At 66.8% G+C, this 16,409-nt stretch overlaps 1 protein-coding gene across 1 annotated transcript in view; it reads right to left on the bottom strand.

Moving 5' to 3' along the window:
• The window catches only part of PIEZO1 (piezo type mechanosensitive ion channel component 1 (Er blood group)), a 54,387-nt gene that overhangs the window by 18,354 nt on the left and 19,624 nt on the right, over positions 1 to 16,409 (bottom strand). The window contains exons 2-10 of the mRNA XM_079906841.1: positions 9,890 to 9,985; positions 5,292 to 5,414; positions 4,287 to 4,329; positions 4,038 to 4,176; positions 1,215 to 1,383; positions 855 to 1,068; positions 594 to 765; positions 397 to 510; positions 233 to 317 (exon numbers count right to left, since the gene is read on the bottom strand). Of these exons, the coding sequence (XP_079762967.1) occupies positions 233 to 317; positions 397 to 510; positions 594 to 765; positions 855 to 1,068; positions 1,215 to 1,383; positions 4,038 to 4,176; positions 4,287 to 4,329; positions 5,292 to 5,414; positions 9,890 to 9,985 (1,155 nt within the window). The remainder of the gene's footprint in view (positions 1 to 232; positions 318 to 396; positions 511 to 593; positions 766 to 854; positions 1,069 to 1,214; positions 1,384 to 4,037; positions 4,177 to 4,286; positions 4,330 to 5,291; positions 5,415 to 9,889; positions 9,986 to 16,409) is intronic.

The raw sequence follows: 16,409 nt of genomic DNA, 5'->3' as shown, positions 1-16,409 counted from the left end.
CACAGCTCCCAGGGCCGCAGAGGCAGCCCAAGGCAGAGCAGTCAAGGTCTCGGGGGACTGGGAGGCAGGTGGGGAGCGGGTGGGAGCCTGGAGACCCCCGCAGGGTCTCGGGTTCCATGAGCATCACAGATACGGCGCCCGCCCTGGGTGGCCCCAGAGAGGTGCGCAGCTGGACAGGCTGACCGGGCGAGGCCACCAGGGGGCAGCACCCGTGTGGCCGCATCCTACTCACCGGGCCGCTGCTGGACAGGGCTGTGGCCCGTGAGGTCGTGCACGATGCAGTTGTCCTCGGGGTCCGGCGGCACAGGCATCGTGTGCTGCAGACAAGCCAGGGCCCGTGAGCCGAGCCTGGAGGCGTGGGGGCGCCAGCCCCGCCGCTCGGTCCGGACCCCTCACCTGCGTGGCCGCCTCCTCCCTGGTGGCTGGAGCCCCGGCCTGGCCCTGGGGCCGCTGCTCCACCTCGGTCAGCTCCACCTCCAGCTCCATGTCGCCCCCGGCCGCCTCCTTCCCCTGTGGAGGCCGGAGGGGAGAGCTCAGCCCCCCGCCCCGGCCTGAGGGGTGCGGGGACGCGGGGCGCCGGCCTGGGCACTGACCTGGTCCGCGGGCCAGCGCGCTTGCAGCTTCAGGAGCGAGGTCACGGTGTAGCAGAGCAGCAGCAGGATGCCGGGGCTCACGTACACGGGCCAGTCATGGCTGGTGTTGAGGACCAGCGCGTTGGGGCTGGAGCAGTTGGGGGGGGGCACGAAGTCCTTGAGCCCGAACACCCTGCCCACAGAAGGTGCGTTACTGACCGCGGCGAGGAAGTTCACGGGTGCGAGGCGGGCAGGGCCGGGGCCCCGTGGGCGAGCGCTCACCTGGCCCAGATGCTGGCAGGCGGGAGCATGGACTGGGCGAGGGGCGTCTGGTAGCAGTAGAGGCAGAGGAGATGGCCGGCGCCAAAGCAGCCCACCGTGACGCAGAGTGCGCTGAAGCCCAGGGGGCTGATGGGAAAGTGGCAGGCCCACCAGGTGCAGACGGTCAGGAACAGCAGGAAGTAGACGCTGGAGAAGGCTGACGGGTGGGCGATGCCTGCAGGCCAGGCAGAGGCGCACAGCGTCACGCCCGGCCTGGGCAGCCTGACTGCCGTCTCGCTGCTCAGTGCGGAGCTTGGCTGCCGAGACCCCTGCCGGTGTGACCGCCAGCGGTGGGGTCCCAGCTCCCTGCCCAGTGGGTACCTGCCAGCGCGAGGAGCACTACGGCCAGAGTCCGCCCAGCGGCCACCAGCAGCCAGTGCGCTGTGATCCGGAACCGGGCGGCCAGCCAAGATCTCCGCTTGTGGGTCAGTGCGGGGGCTTCCTGCAGCCCCACCAGGGAGCCGGTGTCCACGCCCCCATCATCATGGTCCTGCCGAGGTCACAGGGCGGGCGCAAGTCAGGTGCGTGGGGAGGGGCCACCCCTGCAGCCCCACACCCGCCGCGGGCCCTCCGAGGACACGGGGCCGCCAGCCTGAGCATGGCCGCGTGCTGCCCTCCAGGCCCAACTCCGCCCACCGTCTTCCCACCGCCTCGCTCGGGTTCACAGCCCTGGAGGGCGCCCACTGCAACAGCAAGACACGCTCCTGCCAAGGCTTGGCGCTCAGATGACCAACCCGCGCAGGCTGACCTCACGGTGCTCTGCAGCCCCTCAAGGGCCTCTTCACTCCCCACCCCCACCAGGGGACCCCGAGGACAGGGCAGGCCCACAGGCTCCTGCATCTGTCCCCGGTGCCCTTGGCCTGAGGGCCCGCGTGGGGATCTTTAGGGAAAAGGAAAGCAGGGCACAGCACAGCCACGTGTGCAGCTCCCTCCACAGTCACAGGGCGCCTCTCCACCCTAGCCTCGGCCCCACGGCACCTTCCTCGTCAGCACAGCGACGGAGGCTCGGAGGGGACCCCAAATCACACGGCCAGGGAGGACAGCGCCCAGGGTGCCGCCGCCTCCTGCTCTGCTGCCCAGCGGGGCTTCTGGGGAGTGAGACGCACACCTGGGCGGCCCTTCCCGGCCTCAACGGCCTGCGGGGCGCAGAGACCCACCAGGGCCTGCTGCCCTGGTCCCACCTCAGGGTTTCCCAGAACAGAGCAGCTTCCTGGAACCAGGGAGGCCAGGGGGAGGCAGAAAGAACACAGACTCTTTGTCAGACGCCAGCTGTACCATGGGCGCCGTGCCTATGCCCTGCCCCGGGGCGGAGGCGGCCCTTGGTGTCCAGGCTGACAGCACGGGCTCAGGGGCCCGGCGCCCCGGTCACTCACACACCGGCTTCGAGTCGGGGGTTAGGGGGTCTTGCCTGTGCAGCCTTGGTGAGCCCCCTAACCGCTCTCAGTCTGTTTCCTGCCTGTCAAATGAGGGTGGGGCACGGGGCAGGCCCCAGCCCTGGGGTCAGAGCAGTACCCAGGGTCCCCCCATCATGCACCAGGACGGGGGGATAGGGGGACAGCTGCTGGAAGGCACTACAGCCAGGCCCGAGCTCAACCCTGCCCACAGCCTGGCCCCGGCCCTGGGAAAGCTGCCGTGGAAAATGAGCGTTTCTGGGAGTGGGAAGAACAGAGGCAGCTGCTGGGCAGAAGGACAGCTGCTGGGGGCCGCCCGCATGGTCCAGCCCACCCAGGCCCGGCTCCAGCCCCGCCTCGGCCGGCCCCCCGGGACGCACCTCCCACCGCAGCCCCAATGACCCCCTCAGGGCAGGCACAGACCCACATGTGCCAAGTCAGGACGGGCGCGTGTGCACAGATCGTGTGCAGCCGCGTGTGCCGCGGCCCTGCCGGTGGCAGCATCCACACGGGCGCTGGGGCTGCTTCTGGCCTTGAACGCCGGGCGCCTGTGATGGGCCCCCGTGGCCTTGCTCTGACGTCTGTCTACACCAGCCGCCCCGGGGCCGGAGGTCAGCCCCCAGGGGCTGCCAGGACAGCCCTGTGCTCCGAGGGGTGACGGGCAGCGTGGGCTGGGGAGCTGGCCCCTCCCGCCCGCCCCAGGCGTGGGAAACAAGTGAAGCTGTTCTGGGAAGCCCCGGCTCTGCTAACGAGGAAACCAGAGGCCTCCCTGGCCCCTGCGCCCACCGGTGCCCATGCACCGGGGAGATGGAGGGGGATGGCCAAGTCAGGGAGCCACCCCGAGGGCAGGCAGCAGGGCGGTCCCAGCCCCACTTGACCCCCACAAGTGCCTGGAAAAGCCACTCCACCCCCAGGCCCCCGTCTCCCCCTCTGAAATGCGGGTGCCAGCCTTGTCCTGCAGGACTCGGGGGACAGGCAGGTCAGCTGTAGGCTGAGCCCCGTCTCAACCTGCGGTAGGAAGTCCCCTTCTCCCTGGGGACTGAGGCCCTCGTTTCCGCAAGCATCAGCTGCTGGGCCAGCGGACACTGGGGCTGAAGGTGTGAGCCTGGGGCCCCCCAGGGCCTCCCAGGCAGGGACCCTGGATGGCCACAGACCCGGCCCAGCCCTGGAGACCAGGTCCTACTCGACAGAGGCTGAGGCCGAGTGTGAGGGGCCCAGACTGGGCTCGAGACCACAGCCCTCGTGCAGGGACAGGAGAGGACACGGAGGGTAGAGCCCACGGGGACCCCGAGGACTCTGGCGGAGGGCCCTGCTTCAGTCTCTGAGCCGACACAGCCCCTGCCTTGACACACACGGCCGACCGATGGCCCCACTGTGGGCACGGCTGCTCAAACATCGTCTGTCCCTCTGTCGGTCCGTCCTTTCACCCATCGGCCCCTAGGTGCTCCCTGACGGCTGGCGCAGGTCATCCTCCAAGAGCGCTGACTCCCTACTGCCCTGCGGCCCCGAAGACCCTCTTCCAGGGGCAGCTCGAAAGGCGCAGGCGCTGCCTGGGGCCCCTGCAGCGCTAGCAACCCCCCCAGGGACGTGCACTGGACCTCCTCCACGGCCACGTCTCTCCACGAGGGGCACATACGGACTTTTACAACTAAACCGTCCACGTTTGTAGAAAGAAAGAGATAGAGAGAGAGGAACAAAGAGAAGTACAATAGTCCTCAGGTGGCTGGGACACAGGCGCGCCCCCATCCCTCACCGGCTCCTGGGCGTGCTGGCTCCGCTGGGCCGTCCGCGTACGGCGCCCGCAGACGCCAAGGCACAGGGAGGAGGCCGCCAGGACACCCAGGTCGGGGGCCACCAGGCGGATGGCGTTCGGCACGTCCTTCAGGTCCAGCCTGTGGAGGGTAGGGAAAGCCGGTGGTCGGCTCAGGGGGGCAGGTGCCAGCAGGGGGCGCCCCGGGAGCTGGAGGCCCAGGAAATCCCCGAGGGAGGCTGGGGGACTCACCTCGTGACCCCAATGTGTCGGGAGACGGTGTCCCAGGTGCTGCCTGCAGAGAGAGGCACGGGGGAACCGGGTCAGGCGGGCGGGTGCTGAAACCCCTTCTGTGTTGCCAGGAGGGCCACGGAACCCCTGGTGTCTGGCGGTGCTTGAGAACGCTGCCTCCGCCGGTAGGGTAACTGAGGCCCAGCCGGGGAAAGCTGGGCAGACCAAAGCCCGTTACTTCCGCCTGGCAGAATGGGTTTCATGGCCCAGCCGGGCGCTGTGTGGCCCGGGAGGCTGGGCCGGGCTCTCGGACCCATCGGCCGAGGCCGGCCGCTCCTTGGGGGCCCGAGGGGGGAGGGCTGGTCTAAGAGCCGCCAGGACCAGAGGGCCCTCGAGGCACCTGACTTCTCTCCAGTTTCTAAACTGCAGGAGAGGCACGATCTTCACGGAATGAAAATGGGAAGCGGGGTGGGACACCCTGCCCGCCACGAGCCGCTAGGACGTGGAGGTGGGAGACCCCACCGGGCAGTGGGGATGCGAGCCCAGGGTTCCGGCGTCTGAACACTGGGGCGCCAGTGTCAGTGGAGGTGGGAGGGCTGGGTGCCGGCTGGGGATTCCATCCTCGGGGTGAAAGCGCGCAGGGCAGTGGGCGGGCGGCACACCAGGGCCCGCCCCCTCGGCCAAGTCGCTCTGCCCCAGAGGGCTCAGGAGGAAGATACGAGACGGAGGGGCCTGCGAAGACCGGGGCTGCCCGGACACAGTGCTCTGGGACCAGCACGGGGCCGGGGCTCAGCCCAGCCTCACGGCCACCTATTACCGGGGCACTTAGAGCTGGGCCATTTGGGCCGGATGTGAAGCGTGGCTGGGCTCAGAGGCGGCCCACATTAGGCAGGGCCTGGGTGATGCAGGGCGGCCCCTGAGGCTGAGCTGACCTTTCCGAGGAGGCTGAGGCTCCCCCACCCTCCCCAGGCTCTCCCCCGGGCCTGCTGCCCCCAGGCACCCCCTTCCCGGCCCTTCGTGACTCACAGCTCGGCCCCAGAAGCTGGTCCAGGTGGGGCACGGTGTGCAGGCATATCTGGAAGGTGAGGTGGGCTGCCAGGAAGAGGAGGCTGAAACCCAGCAGGGCTCGCAGGAGGCGGCCGGTGTGACCTGGAGGCAGAGACGGGAGCGGTGGGGCCGGCATGCAGCCAGGCCTGGAGCGGGGGGATGCGGAGGAAGCAGACCGCTCAAGGCCACTCAGCCCTGGCTACCGGCCGAGCCAGGCTGTGCGCACCAGCCCGAGACACGCACCCAGCGCGGACCCAGGGTCTTACGGGGCCGTGAGAAGTGAGCTCATGCAGTACCCCCCTCCTACACCAGCCCACTGACAGCTCACCCAGCCCCGTGGCCCAGCACTATCACGACCCCGATTTACAGACGGGAATGGACACAGAGAGGTGAAGTGACTTGCCCACAGTCGCACAGCAAAGAATCAGCAGAGTACACAGTACACCCATCCTGCCTGCCCTTGGTCTTGTCCCCTTCCTGGGGCGTGGAGCAGTGGGGGCAGAGCCAGTGCAGGAAGGAGAAGCTCCCTCCAGCTTTGCTCATGTATCCCGGAAACATCTGTGTTGCTGCCTGGCCCTGGCAGTGGGGTGCCGCCGCATGCCCAGTGCGGGCTGAGAGCGTGCACCGTCCAGGGAAGGCCCCACCCAGCACGCAGCCACACCGCCTATCGCACCTGGGATGCTCTCCTGCCCACGCAAAGCCTCGGGCTCCGAGAGGCGGCTGTACCCTGGGATTTCACACGATGAGTTGATGTATGGGAGGAGGAAAGAATGGATGGATGGACGAAGGGATGAGGGGACGGACGGGGAACAAATGGATGGGAGGATAAATGGGTGGATGGGAGGATGAAGGGTGGATGGATAGATGGGAGAAAGGATGGATAAATGGTGGATGAGAGGATGTATGACGCGGGATAGATGGGGGAATGGATGGGAGATAGATGGGTGGGAGGAGAGATGGATGGATGGGGGATGATGGGATGGGGGATGGATGGAAGAATGGATGGAAGGAAGGAGGGATGGATGAATGGATGGATTGGAGGACAGATAAATCGAACAGATGGATGGGAGGATGGATGGGAGGAGAGGATGGATGGACTGGAGGAGAGACACATGAATGAATGGGTGGATGGGAGGACGGGAGGATGTATGGATTAGAAGATGGGCTGGATGGAGAATGAGAGGATAGAGGGATGGCTGACAGCAGTGTTGGGTGAGGCCAAAGGGCAGCTCTGATTTCAGAAGGGGAGGGGGTCAAGCCAGTGTGGGGCTCCTGAATCGCCCAGGAGGGATAAACCGTGTGGCAGGTGACCACTAGAGTCTACCAGTGGACTCCGAGGTTCGGCCCTGAGTGCCAGAAAGAGCGAGTATCGTTGGCGGGCGCGCACGCGTGTGCGCATGTGTGCGTGTGTGTCAAGGGTGCGTATGGGCGCTAGACCACACACTGCACTTGCTGGAAGTGCCGCCTGCCTCCCCTTGACCTGGGGTCACCCGTTCGGCCACGTGAGGCCCGCACAGCACAGGAGCGCCGCGGATGGGCGGGGCCTGCCTTCGTGGGCAGGCAACCCCACCTCTGCCGTGCACCGTGCAGGGCAGGGGTCACACAGGAGTCTCTTCTCCCGAAGGAGCCGGGGATCCACTCAGGGACTTCAGGCTCAGGCAGGAATCTGGAGAAGCAGGAAGTGGGGCCGGGAGGCTGCGGCTCCAGGAGCAGAAGACAGGGAGGCTCGTGGCAGGTGCAAGGGCATCTGTCTGCCCAGAGCGGGCACCGGGGTCGAGCCCCAAACCTCCCTGACGCGGCTGCTCAGTCTGCAAACGCTCCAGGGCATCTCCGCCCTCGGCACTACCTGCCGCCACGAAGGCCCCGCTCCCACGACCCTGTTCTGGGGCAGCCCCAGCCCCCGCGGGTGCAGCGCCCACCCTGGGCCCGGCTCTGGTGCTACGGAGAGCGGCTTGCAGACCTCGCCCTCCTGACGAGATACGCGTAAGCGGAGCTGAGGGAAGGGGCGTCCTCCGGTCGTCCGAGGCTCTGTCACACCGAGGACGGTGCAGAGGTGGGGCAGGGAGAGACAGGGTTCCCACGGGGGGGGACCAGAGTTGGAGCACGAGGCCCTGGGCGGGGGCAGCGGGAGGCCCACCTGCTCCGCCGACCCCGGGGCGCCGTCTGCTCACAGGCAGGAGGGTGCAGGTCTGGGGAGGATGGCGGAGCCTCATCCCCTCATTCGGCAAAGACAGGGAGCCTCCCGGTGCACTGACTGCTCTGCGAGGTGAACCGGGCCCGCCCACGCGGCCCACCACGTCCCAACAGCACCTGAGCTCAAGCGAGCCGCCGCGGGGCTGGGTTTGTTCTAAGGCAGGGGCAGGGCCTCCCTGAGTCCCTAAACATAATCAGGTCGCCAGGAGCTGACCCCCTCGGGTCCACCTGCAGCTCTGCGGCACCTCTGCCCTGCCCTGCGCGGGGCACGTGGCCCACGGCCGCCGTCCCGGTGCCCGGCAAAGTGATGGCCCTGACCCCTCTCCGCCCTGCACAGGGAGCCGGGGTCAGGCTGACGCCCCCACGGGGATGGGGCGAGGAATCAGTCGGCGCCCACGGGCACCCTGCACAGCCTCAGACCTTCCACCAGCTGCCGGCGCTGAGGCCCAGCTGCGGCACAGGCACGGGCAGGCCTCACGCTTTCCTCTCTTCTGCCCGGAAAAACCCGGCACCCTCCCTGTCCCCGAAGGGCCTCTGGGGCTGGAGAGATGGACGGATGGAGGTCAGGCGGGCAAGTCTTCCCAGCGCCTCTCCCTCTGCTCCCTGACCCCTCCCCACTCTGGACTCCTGCCCTGGCCGGGAGCCTGTGCTTCCACCACTGCCAATTAGAGGAAAGTGTTCCCAGTTGCTAGTGGGCAGGAAATATTGACGGAACAAGCAGCTCTGAACCGAAAGCCCGGGAACGGGGTCCACGGAGAGGAGAGGAAGGCCCGGACGCCAGACTCTGCCCAGCAGCCCTCCCCAGGGAGCTGCGAGTTGGGGGGCCGCTGGGCCAGCTGGCTGGGGAGGGGTCTGGCCTGGGGTCCCCCGTGGCTCCCTGCTCTGCACCCGTGCTGGGGCCCCTCCCCTGAATTCTACCCACACTGCAAGATCAGGGCTCCGTACGAGTGCCTCAAGTGGGGAGAGAGGCTGAGGAGGGGGTTACCGCCAGATGCCACAGGCCGGGGAGGGGTGACCTGCCACCCTGTAGAAGGCAGAATGACACTCCTTCGGGGAAATCCATGCCCAATCCGGGGGCCCTGGGAGTGCTTCCTGACACAGCAGAGGGGAACCAACGGTGCCAATCAGCTGGACTTCCAGCAGGGAGCTGCCCCTGGCTCCCCTGGAAGGGGAGGTCCTAACTGTGGAAAGGGGGCAGGAGGGCAGAGTCAGAGTGACAGGGCGGGACTGTCACTGACAGGCCATCGCCAGCCTGGGCGATGGAGGGAGGGGCCCCGAGCCAAGAAGCTGGGAAGCAGGTGCTCCCAGAGCCTCCAGGAGGGACCAGCCCTGCGACACCTGGGCTTCCGCCCCATGAGGCCCGGGCCAGACTCCGACCTCTGGACTGTGGGTGGGGACGTGCTGTGTGGCCGCTCAGTATGGGGTGGTCTCGGCAGCCACAGGCCACGCCCGAGGCCCCCGAGTGGCCAGCACCCCCCGGGGGCAGTGCGTGGGCACGCCTCCCTCCAGGGTCTTGGCCAAACCCTCGGCCCACCGGGCACGGGGGGTCACACCCTGGCTGTGTGACCCAACTTGCTCCCTGGGTGCCTCTCTTCACCCTCCAAAACCTAACGGCCTCCCTACCCACGGGGCACAGAGCAGTCCCCAGGCACCTGTCCTCACCGAGAAGCCGGGACGACGGCAAGTCCAGAAGCACCCAGAGAGCACCTGGTGGGAGCCCCAGCGCGAAGGGACCCCTCAGCCGTGCCCCCTTCCCGTGCCACCTGCCTGCAGGCCTGCACCTCCCTTCACAGGGGCCCGTGCTCTGCTGCGCAGGGGGCAGGGAACCTCCTACGCAGGGATCCTCTCCGCTCCAGCTCATCTCAGACGAGCCCGTGCCGTGGGCACCACCGTCCACACCGTCCTGGGGGCCCAGGCGCCCTGATGGGCCTTCCCACCCGCAGCAAGCCGAGTGCACGTGGATGGAGCCTGAGTCCACGACGGGGCTGGGGAGCCGGCGTGGCAGCTGGACCTAAGGTTGGCCGCAGCCGCTCAGGGCAGAGGGGCCGCAAGGACGGCGCTGGGACAGGGTGGGGATTGGGGGAGGGACCCGGTGGGAAGGCGGCCCAGCCCACGGCCAGGAGACGCCCCAGGGGCATCCTGCATCATGGCCCCTGTGGCATGAGGTCAGAAAAGAGATTCTAAAACCAGCCAAGTGTCCTCCATGAAAAATGAGACTCAGGACCACCCATCCTTCCCTGGAGGCTCCTCAACCGCAGAGAAAGTCCATCCCTGCCCGGTGCTGCCGGGGCCCCAACGCTCCCCCAACCCCAGGCCCCTGAACAAAGAGCTCCGAGACCCCGAGTCACCGCCCACCCCCCCAGCAGAGCCCCGCCCGCCCTTACCTGGGATGCTGTGCCCGGAGGGGCCCGGGAACCAGGGCAGCAGGAGCAGAAACAGCAGGTAGACCAGCGAGAGCGCGTTGATGCGGAAGAGGCAGGCTGCGGAGAAAACAGGACGCGGTCAGCCCGGCTGCTGGGGGGTGGGGGCAACCAGCCCCGTGCCCCTCGACCATCGCCCCCCGAGCCTCTCTGCCGTGGATGCTGTGCGTGTCACCCCTGCGAGGCTGCCACCTCCCTGCGTGGGCGAGCGACCTCGCTCAACGCGTGACATGTCACTGTTACCGGGAGCACCACGCCCGACTTACGACGGCTCTGCTGTCTGTTGACAAGCGTGGCCGTCACGTCTGCATGTGTCGCAGGCACCCGCCCCGCGGAGCCCCCGTCACGGGGCCAACCCTGAGGTCACAACATTCTCCCGACTTGCTTTCTCTCCTTTGTAAGATGTTTTTTCAGTCAACACACAGCACAGCTGATTTTGGGGTCCAGCTCTCTTAGCCTCCTCCCCCCACCTCTGCCTCCCAGACAGCTGGGTACACCCACTCGGGCCACGGCAGAGCCCCCCAGCACGTCGTCCGGGGCACGAGTCACGCACGTGTCTGCAGCCTCTCCCCTCACTGACTCCAGGGCGCCCCCTGCGTCTCGCGCTGCTGACCCCATCCTGATGAAGCGCAGTGGGTGCCGGGACCTCACCCGCTCCCAGGAAGTGAGGGGGTCTGGGGATGCCAGGGAGGTGCCATGTGTCCCAACTCGGGTCTCGTCACTGAGCAAGTGGGCCACTCAGCCCTTCCCGGGGACCCGAGAGGGGGCTGGGCCAGGAAAGCCCCGCTCGCTGCCCAGAGGGGACCAGCATCGCGTGCACGGCCCTGACGAGGTCCCCAGGCTAGAGCCACCTCTGGCCACCCTGGTCCTCAATCACCACGGCCAGCAAGCGGGCCCGGGGGACCCAGCCCTGCCCACCCAGGCCAGGACAGAGCAGCCGGCTGTGGGCGCCAGTGTCCACCACGGATCCGACCCCCGGCCCCCGCGGACAGCCCAGCCTCAGGGCCCAGTCATCGTGATGGAGCAGAGCTGCACGGGGTAGAAGCCCACCCCGATCGGGTCTCCAAGAGGGGGTCGATATCCCACCTCCGCGCTCCACCCCTCAGACCCCCAGGTGTGGACCGTGAGGCCAGCAATGGCTCGACCGCCACTTCGCAGCCGTCTGGACGGCCTGGGCCAGAACAAGCCGACCTGAACCTGGCCACGGACTCAGCTATGCAGACAATCTCCCCGGAGCAGGTGGCAGGGCCAGGTGGGGTGTTCAGCCCCTTCCCACCGTCTCCTCAAGCCCCCCATCACCCCAGCAATAAGGAAGCCCAGAGCGCCACACGGCCAGCGCCGCGGTCCCGAGCTCTGGTCAGGCCGCCTTCCTTTCTGGCTGCTGCCGCGCCCCCCCACTGCCCGGAGCACCCCTAGAGCTAAGCCGCCCCCCTCCACATGTACACCTGCCACAGCCAACAGCTCAACTCGAAACCTAAAGCTTTTCCACAAATACACGTTTTCGTAAAAACAAACAAACAAATCGACCTGATCTGGGCCAAGAGGCCGGAGGGAACTGCATCTACGGCAAAGGCTTGTGAGTTCCTTTGTTTCCCAGAGCTGCGCTTTGCAGCCTGCTGGGCTCTGCCCCTCTCCTTCCACAGTGCCAGCCAGGCGGTGCCGCCCACCCAGCCATCCAGGTAGCTTTCTCCTGAGGGCACATGCTGCAGTTCTCTGCCCTGTTCTGATCCGCCCAGGACACCAGAGCTGAACAGCACACCGCACCAGCCACAGCGTTCACTAGCCCGTGACGGGGAGGCGCACGCGGTGCGGGTCCTAGGGAAGCTCCCGGAGGCCTGGCTCTGACACTGACGCTGACCCAGGACGCGGAGACGGAACTAGCGCTTCCCAGATGAGGGTTTCAGTCCTGGAGGATGCAAAGTTCCAGAGGTGGTGGTGACGGTTGCACCATACCGAGAATGTACTTAATGCCACTGAACCATACACTCAAAAATGGTTAAAGGGGCTTCCCTGGTGGCGCTGTGGTCAAGAGTCCTCCTGCCGATGCAGGGGACACGGGTTCGCGCCCCGGTCCGGGAAGATCCCACATGCCGCGGAGCAGCTGGGCCAGTGAGCCATGGCCGCTGAGCCTGCGCGTCCGGACCCTGTGCTCCGCAACGGGAGAGGCCACAGCAGTGAGAGGCCCGCGTACCGCAAAAAAAAAAAAAAAAAAAAAATGGTTAAGGGGCTTCCCTGGCGGTCCAGTGGGTAAGACCCTGCGCTTCCACTGCAGGGGCCACAGGCTCGATATCTGGTCGGGGAACTAAGATCCCCGCATGCTGCGTGGCGTGGCCCCCAAAGTTAATAATGATAAATAAATAAAATGGTTAAGATGGTAAATTTTACCTTATGTGTATTTTACCAAAATAAAAGAACAAACGGCCCCAGAAATCAGCGAAGGATCTCAGAGCCCAGAACTGGAGGGGCAGGGGCCAGCCAGAGCCCCGCAGCCTGCAGCCAGTGGAGCCGGGCCTCCGGCCCCTCCCCAGCCCCAGCCCAAGCAGGAGGAAAAGAATCTAGAAGCTCCATCGGCCAAAAGCAGGAAATCAGAGATGAAGCGTCAGAGGGGGCGGGGGAGCGCGTGGGACGACGGGGTGGAGGGGGCAGGGGGCACGGACGACGGACAGCACGTCAGCCCCAGGTGGGCGCTGCCAGGCACTGCCCCACCCTGGGAGGGTCGCCGGGCGCCAGAGCCCGCACAGGGCCTGCCCTGGAGGGGCGACAACGGCCCCTCAGAGTCATTCATTCATTAGACACAGAGGGCAGAGACAGGATGAGCGCGGCCTGGGACGCGAGCGCCTCCAACACAGATGAGGAAACAGAGGCCACGGGGTGGCCAGGAGCGCGGCTGGCACCGGACGCTGACCCAGGGGACGTGAGCCAGGACAGCTGGGCCCGCTGGCCCCCAGCCGGGTCACCCGGGGCCAGGATGAGAGAGGGGGCTGGGGTCACATGCCCAGCCCACCTTCCCTGCCTGTTATGAGGGCCTGGGGACAGGGTAAGAGGCCAGCAGAGCAAACAGTGGCCCGGGGCCAGCACGGGAGCAGGGAGCAGAGGCAAACAGGGCTCTAAACGGGGAGCTGAGCCGAGTTCTCCCCTGTTCAGAGGGGGAATCAGGTTTCCACAGCAGAAGGGCTTCCGTGCTGGGAGAGTGAGGACTTGGGTCCAGACTCCTGGCTCCACACCTAGCCCTCGGGGACCTGGCCTCACTGTGACTCTGCGTGACTAGGAGGCTCAGGGCATCTGAGCAGGCCGCCTGGAGGAGGTGGCATTGCATTTGGCCTCGAGGGCCGGCTAAGGCTCAGGGAAGGCCAGAGGAGGTTTGGGGCAGCCCCAGGCTCCCGCAGAGGAGGAGGACGCTCAGGTGGAGAGGCGGTGGGGACGTCCTGAGGAGGGGGACAGGCCTGCTCTGCCCAGGCAGCTCCCACCTCCCCATCAGAGCGGCCCGTGGCTGGTGACCTCATGGGGGAAATATGCCTTTTCCTGAGCCAGGAACAATAGGATGGGGTGAGGGCAGAGGGAAAGCCAGCAGGGCTGCCTGCTGGGCAGGAAAGGCTCCCCCCACCCCGGCCTGCATGTTTAACCCTTCAGAGACCCTCACCCAGCACATCAGAGCCTGGTCCTGCAGATGGGGAAAGTGACCCCTGGTCTCAGTTGGTGCCCAGCCAGGAAGGGAGGGCAGGGAGGCCGGCGTGGAGGTTACAAACACCCGGGACGTTCCACACAGAGCTGGACACCACGGCCCGGCCTGCAGGAAGATGAGGGGCCTGTGGGGAGGGGGGCGGCCAGACGTCGAAGCCCCCAGGTGCACCCGCGGTGCCGTGACGTCACCCCAAGGCTGGCCTGCACGCCGGGTGGGAGAAGAGGACACGAGGCCCGTCCTCCCGAGGGAGTTTGAGGAGGCCGCCCGCCCCGAGCCTCAGTTTCCCCACCTGTGAAGTGGGGGAAGGCGTGCCAGCGTGAAGGGCTGTGGGACGGATGGGCAGCTGTTCACGCACCCTCGGGGCCCTCACCTCGACCCTCCGAGGGGTGTTCTAGCCCCATGCGGGGAAGCCCCGGGACACACAGGAGGCCAGCCTGAGCACCACGCCATCGGCCAGTGGGACCCACAGGCCAGCGTGGGCGGGGGACCCCAGAGGCTTGCAGGGGCAGCACGAGAAGGCTCAGAGGTCATGCCAGGCCTGCGTCAGCATCAGAGATGAAAGGACAGTGGGCCTGGGAGAGACCTAGGGAGAGGCCAGGACTGGGGGGGACGCACCACGGCCGCCATGACTGCCCAGCACCCGCGAGGGGCACGACTGTCGCCTGTACTTTGCAGATGAGGAAACTGAGCGAGGGGGCTGAAGCTGAGGGATGGGGGCTGACGCCCCCCAGAAATGGTGTGGGTCTAGGTGGCCCAGAGAGCAGAAGTGGGTGGGTGAGGGTCAGCCCCAGGCGCTGCCGAACCAGCCCTACAGGACAGTCTGCGGGGGACAGATGCAGCGGTGGCGGGGGGGCTGGTCCAGGAGTAGCAGGTCTGCAGGGTCAGCTGTGGGAAACCAGGGCCCTGGCAGAGCTGCCCGCCCTCCCACCAGGCTGGAGGACAGCCAGGCCCCTTGCAGGGCGGCCAAGGCCATGGCACATGGAAAAACGGGGTGGAGGGTGGCAGGGCGTGGGGCCCAGAGTCCAGGGGCTACTGCAGCTCACCGGCCCCTTCCTCCTCTTCTTGCTGGGCCCTGGCTCGGGGTCACGGGGAGGAGGGCCATGGGCTGAGTGCTTGGGAAGAGCTTCTGGAAGGAGGCGGCTCAGTGGCAAAGAGCCCGGGCCAGGGGCCACGGAACTCATCCCAGCCTCAGTCTCCCCACCTGTGAAACGGCTGGAGGCCCAGCCCTGCAGGAGACGCGGGCCCCTCTGGGCCTCAGTTTCCCCAGCTGTTGGGTGGGAGGGGTCATAACCACTCCCGCTCAGGGAAATGCTGCCATGGAAACGGTGTCCGGCAGGTAGCAGAGAGAACTCACCAACCTCCAAGGCCCTGTTGGAGGACACAAGTCATGGCCAGCCACGCCCACTGCCACGCCTCTTGTGTAAAACTTAAATGAGGGACTTCCCTGGTGGCGCGGTGGTTAAGATTCCGCCTGCCAATGCAGGGGACACAGGTTCTAGCCCTGGTCTGGGAAGATCCCACATGCTGCGGAGCAACTAAGCCCGTGTGCCACAACTACTGAGCCTGCGCTCTAGAGCCTGCAAGCCACAACTACTGAAGCCTGCGTGCTGCAACTACTGAAGCCCGCATGCCTAGAGCCCGTGCTCCGCAACAAGAGAAGCCACCGCAATGAGAAGCCCGCACACCGCAACGAAGAGCAGCCCCCGCTCGCCACAGCTAGAGAAAGCCTGTGTGCAGCAATGAAGACCCGATGCAGCCAAAAAATAAATAAGTAAAATAAATAAATTTTAAAAAAAAACTTAAATGAGAACAGACACACACGTGTGAATGTCAAAAACGCGCGGAAGAGCCACTCTAAGCAGAGCCAGTGTTTACCTGTGTGGGAGGGGCTCGGCCCTACCTGGGAGGCTTCCTTCTTCACTGGGGCGGGGGGGGGAAGGTTCTCACGTGTAACTGGGGTCGTGTACGGTGAACTGACCGAGAGGGGAAGACCAGGGGGAACACACCACAGGGCGGTCGGGCCACCAGGACCAGGCTGCCCTTCCACAGACCGGGCAGGAGGCTGGGAGGACATGAGGCATCTGAGCCCCCAGGCGCCGGGGCAGCCGCAGGGCTAGGCCCGGTCTCCCCTGACCCACCAACGGGCATCCTCGGGCCTGCCTCTCCACCAGCTGGGTGAAGCTCCTCTGGGCAGGGCCAGGCGCAACCCGGAGGCTCAGAGACCCCAGGGGAAGGCTGCCAGGCCAGGGCAGCTGCCAGGGCGGGGGTCCCGTGTGAGCCTGGCTGCCCCCACGCGACCCCAGCCCGCCGCATCTCCAGCCACCTTGTTCACTCTGCCTTATTTGGCTTCGAGGAGAAACCCATAAACACTTCCCTGCTTGCTTCTGCCAGGGGCGGGCGGGCGGGCGATGGAGGAAGAGGACAGACGTGGCAGCGGGAGCGCCCAGTGGCACCAGCCGTCCCCTGCCGTCCGCACAGGCAGCCGGGCCTCGCAGCTCCCACGGCAGCACCCACAGGACGCGGTGGCCACACCTGCCACACCCCCGCCCTCCAGGCCCAGACCCAGAGGAGACCAAGGGCTAGATCAGACCCAGCTTTCTGGAAGGGGAAGGCTGGGGAGGTCAGCCGACGGCCCACCCCACGCACCCCTACCCTCGGGACAAGCGCTGTGGCCGGGGCCAGCACGGGCAGCGCGGGCTGGCATCTCAGGGCCCCTCGGAGAGCCCACGGAAGGCTGGGGGAGGGGCGCTAAGGGGCCCCGCCGCCCAGACCCGCCTGCGGCCGAGACGGCAGGCCCTTCGG

Source organism: Stenella coeruleoalba (assembly GCF_951394435.1).
Source record: "Stenella coeruleoalba genome assembly, chromosome: 20".
NCBI classification, from domain to species: Eukaryota; Metazoa; Chordata; class Mammalia; order Artiodactyla; family Delphinidae; genus Stenella; species Stenella coeruleoalba.
This window is presented reverse-complemented; position numbering and strand designations above follow the sequence as displayed.